This window comes from Macrosteles quadrilineatus, unplaced genomic scaffold, assembly GCF_028750875.1.
Source record: "Macrosteles quadrilineatus isolate MER2022 unplaced genomic scaffold, UCM_ALF_1.0 Scaffold_1__1_contigs__length_201487025, whole genome shotgun sequence".
Classification (NCBI taxonomy): domain Eukaryota; kingdom Metazoa; phylum Arthropoda; class Insecta; order Hemiptera; family Cicadellidae; genus Macrosteles; species Macrosteles quadrilineatus.
In genome coordinates this window covers 132,452,724-132,459,415 of record NW_026542594.1, presented here as the reverse complement: position 1 = coordinate 132,459,415, position 6,692 = coordinate 132,452,724, and the positions used below count along the sequence as shown (strand labels likewise).

At 34.7% G+C, this 6,692-nt stretch overlaps 1 protein-coding gene across 1 annotated transcript; it reads right to left on the bottom strand.

Annotated features, from left to right (window-relative positions):
* Positions 1-232: 232 nt before the first annotated feature.
* On the bottom strand, positions 233-2,403 carry LOC129000715 (uncharacterized). Its single transcript, XM_054427690.1, has 2 exons — positions 2,391-2,403; positions 233-1,359 (listed from the first exon to the last, which is right to left on the bottom strand). The coding sequence occupies exons 1-2, from the start codon at positions 2,401-2,403 to the stop codon at positions 233-235; spliced, it is 1,140 nt and encodes a 379-aa protein (XP_054283665.1).
* Between the last annotated feature and the right edge of the window lie 4,289 nt (positions 2,404-6,692).

Here is a 6,692-nt window from a genome sequence, read left to right as displayed (position 1 = left end):
CTTATACATATTTACAAGGATATTAAATTTTACAACAAACCAAAAAGAAACCAAACATAGAAAAAATGATTACAAACACAAATAATACTGTATACAAACTAACTTTTTAAAAAGATAAAAAAAATAAATTAAGTGCATAACATTGAAATATTAAATTCATTCAAAATAATTTACATTACAAAATTAATAACAGTATAGGTATTTACAATATATACAGTTACGCCCATAGACCTTAAAACCTCATCTTCGAGCCAACCTGGAGTAAAAATGTCTCCATGTTCATTATACCTGAGCGGTACTCGATACATTTTTCCTTAATTACTTCTCTTAAAGCCCGCTCTTTTTTATTCACCTGTCGTAGTTCTGATGGTAGCAGTCGACTAGTGCGCTCCAGAGCCTCGTCCTTCTGAATCGCTCGAAGGACCGTCCAGAATGATGGGTTTGTACAACCCACAAGGTGCTGGAACCTGTTGTTCCAAGACTCGCAGAAATTGTTTGTTTTCTGCAGGTCCTGGAGAACAATGGTATTCATGTTCCACACAGGAGGAGGAAAGGGAGCTGAACTATTGGTGCCGACCTGTCCCCCGACGTACGTTTGCTCGAAGTATAGCAGGATGTCTGCCAGCTCTACTGGAGCAGACGCCCAAAGGAAGAGCATTCCAGCTGGTACATCTGCCACCGGTAGGAAGGCCAGAGCATCCAGCATACCGCAGTGGAGCTTGATGTCAGGACGACTCTTGTAGAGTTTCACTATCCCGTTCCCCTGGATGTGCCGCCAAGTGCTCTGGCATAAGTGAAAAAAACACCCCTTCACTTGTACACCACTACCAAAAACATTGTTCACCGCGTTCATGGCCCCTTTCTCAAAGTCCATCATAACTATTTCTGGACGTGATGCATGCCCCCGCTGAGTTATTTGATTTAGCACAACTGCAAAAACCCCCTTATACATAATTTCGGTTTTGTTTGTCATGAATGCATAAATGCATGTCGTACACACATTGTCTTCGATTGCACGTATTACGTACGACTGTTGAAACAGTCTTGAAGATGTTTTGAAAGTTCCGTCCATGCACCACACTTTTGCCCTCCCTAAGATATCAACATTTTCTGGCGTTCCAAAAACGACGAACCTGTCTCTACGAGGGCCGCTGTCATGGATTAGGAAGGGCCGAGAATCCTCTCCTCCAGTCACAGCAAACTCTGGTGAAATATCCAACTTGGTGACGTTCCTTGGAAGGGCAGGGAGAGATCTCTCACGTTGCTTCCGCAAATCTCGTCTGATGGTGGAGAGTTTTCCGAGCTGAGCCTTCACGTAGTCCGGGGTATCCCGAAGAGTAGTCGCCAGTAGTCCAGGAGCTGAGGGGGGTTGAGCATGCATGAAAGTAGTACGCAATGTTATTGCTGATTATTGTAATATGGACTATGGTGATCAAAATTACGTATGTCGCCTATTTCAAAAGTGGTCGATAAGGTGGGGGGGAGGGGGCAAACATGGCGGTTTGCGCTATGCGTTAACACGCTGATAGTTCGAAAACGGTAAAAGATAGAACATCGGTTAAAACGTCGTTGTAATCCTAAAAATGTGGCCAACAATAATGGTCATTGGGTCCGAGGTCGTATCTCTATAAATAAACAAGTTATTGTATAAAATATGTAAAAATGGACTTTTCGTGTAGATTTTTTACCGAAAGTAGAATTAATTTGTGAGTGTCGCAAAGAAGTAATATCAAATATCTTTGCTGATAGTTGTAATATGGACTGTGGTGATACAAAATACGCATGTCGCCTACTTTTCAGGTGGTCGAGAACTTGGGGGGAGGGGGGCAAAGATGGCGGAACGCGCTATACATCGAAATGACTGTAGCTCGAGAACGGTACGAGATAGGACATCGGTTAAAACGTAGTTTTAATCCAAAAAATATTACCAATAGAAAAGGTCATCGGGTAAAAAGTCGTATCTTAACTAATAAAAAAGTTATAACAATAATAAGTTTAACAAAATCTACATCGTACAGCTATTTTTTTCGAAAATCGTATGGATTTTTGATAAATAATAGTGTAATTACTTAATTACTCGGCTAAATATTAACTAGATGCATTTTCTTATAAGAAAAAAATATATTATTACGAATACATTTGGTTTAAAATGTAAAACACGGCCTCCAAACTACATATAATACTTGGGGTTTGGCCGCAATCAAATGCATAATACAGACTACCACTACAAATCCAATTTTAATTATTATAATGTTGTGGGTTATTACAATATGATTATGTAACAGATTCTTATTTAATACAGTTATATGAAATAAAAAACATTACTACAAAAGTAAATACCTTATAATAAAAAATACGGCAAACCTCTCCATTCTATCTTTAACAATTACACTGGTTGTTCATATTATTTGTTGAATTTAAATAGGTACCTTTTTAATTTCTCTTAGCACCTGTAATACAAATAAAAAATTGTAAATATTTTCTTTGATACAAATGTATATACATCTATATATAATTAATGCATGAGAGCGGTCAAGAAATTTAAAGTTTATGGTGTTTATATTTACAATGGAATTAAACTACTATATATTATATTTCATATTTAATTATTATCTTATTTGTTTGATTATTTATTTATCATTATTTCATTTATATACTCAGTGTATAATGAAATACAAAATACAAGCAATCATTATTTTAAAAACAGCAGCAATTATAACGCAACCTAACGGACGAACCCCAAGGCGTTTGGAGGCCGTGTTTTACATTTTAAACCATATGTATTCGTAATAATATATTTTTTTCTTATAAGAAAATGCATCTAGTTAATATTTAGCCGAGTAATTAAGTAATTACACTATTATTTATCAACAATCCATACGATTTTCGAAAAACAAATAGCTGTACGATGTAGATTTTGTTAAACTTATTATTGTTATAACTTTTTTATTAGTTAATATACGACTTTTTACCCAATGACCTTTTCTATTGGTAATATTTTTTGGATTAAAACTACGTTTTAACCGATGTTCTATCTCGTACCGTTCTCGAGCTACAGTCATTTCGATGTATAGCGCGTTCCGCCATCTTTGCCCCCCTCCCCCCAAGTTCTCGACCACCTGAAAAGTAGGCGACATGCGTATTTCGTATCACCACAGTCCATATTACAACTATCAGCAAAGATATTTGATATTACTTCTTTGCGATACTCACAAATTAATTCTACTTTCGGTAAAAAAAACTACACGAAAAGTCCATTTTTACATATTTTATACAATAACTTGTTTATTTTTAGAGATACGACCTCGGACCCAATGACCATTATTGTTGTCCACATTTTTAGGATTACAACGACGTTTTAACCGATGTTCTATCTTTTACCGTTTTCGAACTATCAGCGTTTTAACGCATAGCGCAAACCGCCATGTTTGCCCCCTCCCCCCCACCTTATCGACCACTTTTGAAATAGGCGACATACGTAATTTTGATCACCATAGTCCATATTACAATAATCAGCAATAACATTGCGTACTACTTTCATGCATGCTCAACCCCCCTCAGCTCCTGGACTACAGGGCTTGCACTGGTTTAACGTCTACTCGTTGAGATGCTTCACGGAGTGCCAATCGAACCGTCGTCACTTCTTTCGTCACCTCATTGGGGGGGTGGGTGTGTTCCTTGAAGTTGGTTGGATGCGAAGGCTAAAAAAAAACAACAAGAATAATAATAATATGAACGCCTATAATGTGAGTAGAGTTAAGAAAGTGTATTTGATTTGATTTCGCAAATTTCTCTATAATTTTTACGAACATTCATACAGACAATTTTAAATTCCCTTAGTCTGCAGGCTTGCTGCGAAGTGAGTATTTAAACGTAATGCTAAGAACACATTAAGCTAAGAAAAAAATAAAGAGCTTTTATAACAATTGAACAACATAACAATGCGGTATAGTTAAAGATTAATCAGTGTGGCAGATTGCGTGTAATAAATATAAAGGTTACTTACAGTCTTCGCAATCATGTTAATTGAGCACTACGGCCGTTTCGGAGATAACTCCATCGTCGGGTGCGTAGTCATTATACACTAATCTGAGCTATTTACATATTTACATTTTTTAAGTGGTTTCTTCATTTTCATTGCGTCAAAGTTTAATAAATAGTACATACAACACAAAACACGAACACGACACGAAAACATTAAGGCACGTGCACGGCTAAAAACTGACGACCGACTCACCGCTTTAGCCGTGCACGTGCCTTAATGTTTTCGTGTCGTGTTCGTGTTTTGTGTTGTATGTACTATTTATTAAACTTTGACGCAATGAAAATGAAGAAACCACGTAAAAAATGTAAATATGTAAATAGCTCAGATTAGTGTATAATGACTACGCACCCGACGATGGAGTTATCTCCGAAACGGCCGTAGTGCTCAATTAACAGGATTGCGAAGACTGTAAGTAACCTTTATAGGTATAGTTAAAGTGTAGTAACTAAAAAAATAGTCTGTAGTGCAATTTGTGTGCTATGTAATGAACCTTAATGCATAGTATGTTAATGACATGTCAATAACTCAGTTTTACGTTTGAGTTCCGGGTTTTACCACCCATTGCTGTAAAAATTACGATTCAAAAGTTATTGCAACCTTTGTGTTTTTCCTTATAAAATATCATACAGTAGTTACTGCTACTGCTTAGTATGAGTCAGATTGCTGATACCGTTTGAACTTGTACTTGAACCAAATTGTTTACGCTTTATTTAACCCTTTTAATTTAAATAAAATATTTATTTAACCTTTTGTAGATGCCAAAGATGTTTTAGCATATAGCTAGAAAAGTAAATGATATAGGGAAAACAACCGGTCCACAGTTTAACTACATATATCTTTCCAACATTTGGTTGAGAAGTTATTAATTGTATAAATTTTAGAAAATGTCGAATGTGAAATAAATTATTTAGTCGAATTTGATAAATTAACCAATGTAGTTGAGAAGATTGAATTGCATTTGAGAAAGTATTGTATAGCATTTGGAAATGTTTAATTTGATTTCAGAAAGAGTGGTTTGAATTTGAGAGGTTGGCAATTAATTGTATTTAAGACAAATATCCAAGTAAGAAATCAGCAAAATTTTGAGTTTAATAATCAATTTACAAGTTCTCAAATTGATTTAACCATTTCTTAAAAAGGATTCACTGGTCTTTATTTTTGGATTTTGAAGGGGCTGACAAAAGAAATACAATGACGCAAACCCTAGGTAGATATTTCTTCCCTGGTCTAAATCACAGAAAACATAAATGGTGGGTATTCTAAAATCTTATTTACGTGAAAAAGCGCCCAAGACAAACCCAAGATTTTAAAGACTGCACTAAGAAATAAATTAGAGCATCAAGTATTTTACAATATGTATTTAAATAATCTGCCAAACTCTTACTGAATAAATGAACGTATCAATGATTATAGCAGTATACAAAGTATAAATAAATCAACCCTACGTATGTCATTTCATTTTTATCCAAATGCTGAATTTGTGTCATAAACGCTGTATGTTTACAACTGTTACGTTAAGCAAAATGCTATTATAACAAAAGCTAGTCTAGAATAAATAGCCAAGATTAATTAAAGCATGTGATCATTGTTATTTCCCAACCTTCCCTCAACAATTGAAATAGGCCTAGCAAAAAATATTTTCTCAAAGCTTTCTTTTGAAAACTGTAGCTTCGATTCGTATACAGCAATGAATATAGAATCTTACTTATTTCCTATAATCAATGACAAAATCACAGAGTAAATAAACTAACCTCATAGTTCTATAGAATATGCATTTTAGCGAATTTCCCTATAGGGAAGTAGCTATTACCGTAGGTGGCACGGTAAGACCTAGACCCGGGACCGATTTACTTTTTCATTTTGATGTCCTCAGAGGCAAAAAACACCATTCGTTCAAATTTTTATATATGTATATATATATATATAGATTTATATATATATATATACGCCCGTGAACGCGATAACTTGAGTAAATTTTGTCCGATTTTGATGAAATTTGGTTTAAAGGTGTAAAGCGGGATAAACTTGAATGAGTTCGCGAACCAGCATGATCGGACCATGGGAACGGGGCTTTACGGGGGGTTTTATGGGGTAAAAATTGGTTTTTCTCACTTTTGACCTTCAAAACACAAAATTTCCCAATTTCTCTTAGGCCCTTTTAAAGAGATTAAAAAATCAAATAATTAAGTATGGAAAGGTATTTTTGTTCGGTTATTAGTAACGGAGAAAATTTAAAAAATTGCAAATTTAAAATTCCCATGTTATTCTTATGGAGAATATTGTCAAATGTTTTAGTTTGCTTGTTTTTATGGATATATTTTGATTATTATTATTATGGCAAATTTATTTATTTTGTACTAAGCTATCAATATTTTACTCAAAAACACACTTTATTAGTTTCCTTGAGCAGCAAACCTAGGTACTCGTTAAACCTAATGTTATTAAAATATATTTAACTGAAAATCAATTCAGACAAATGGAAATTCGCTTAGTCGGCAGGTTTGCTGCGGCGGGGGTATTTTTACATTCAACCAGGTGCTAGTTGTAACAGATTATATTGCACTAAAACGAACTTAAGATTTTAAAGACTGCTAAAAAAATAGAACATCTAGTGCATTACTATGTCTATTAAAATAATCTGTCATCC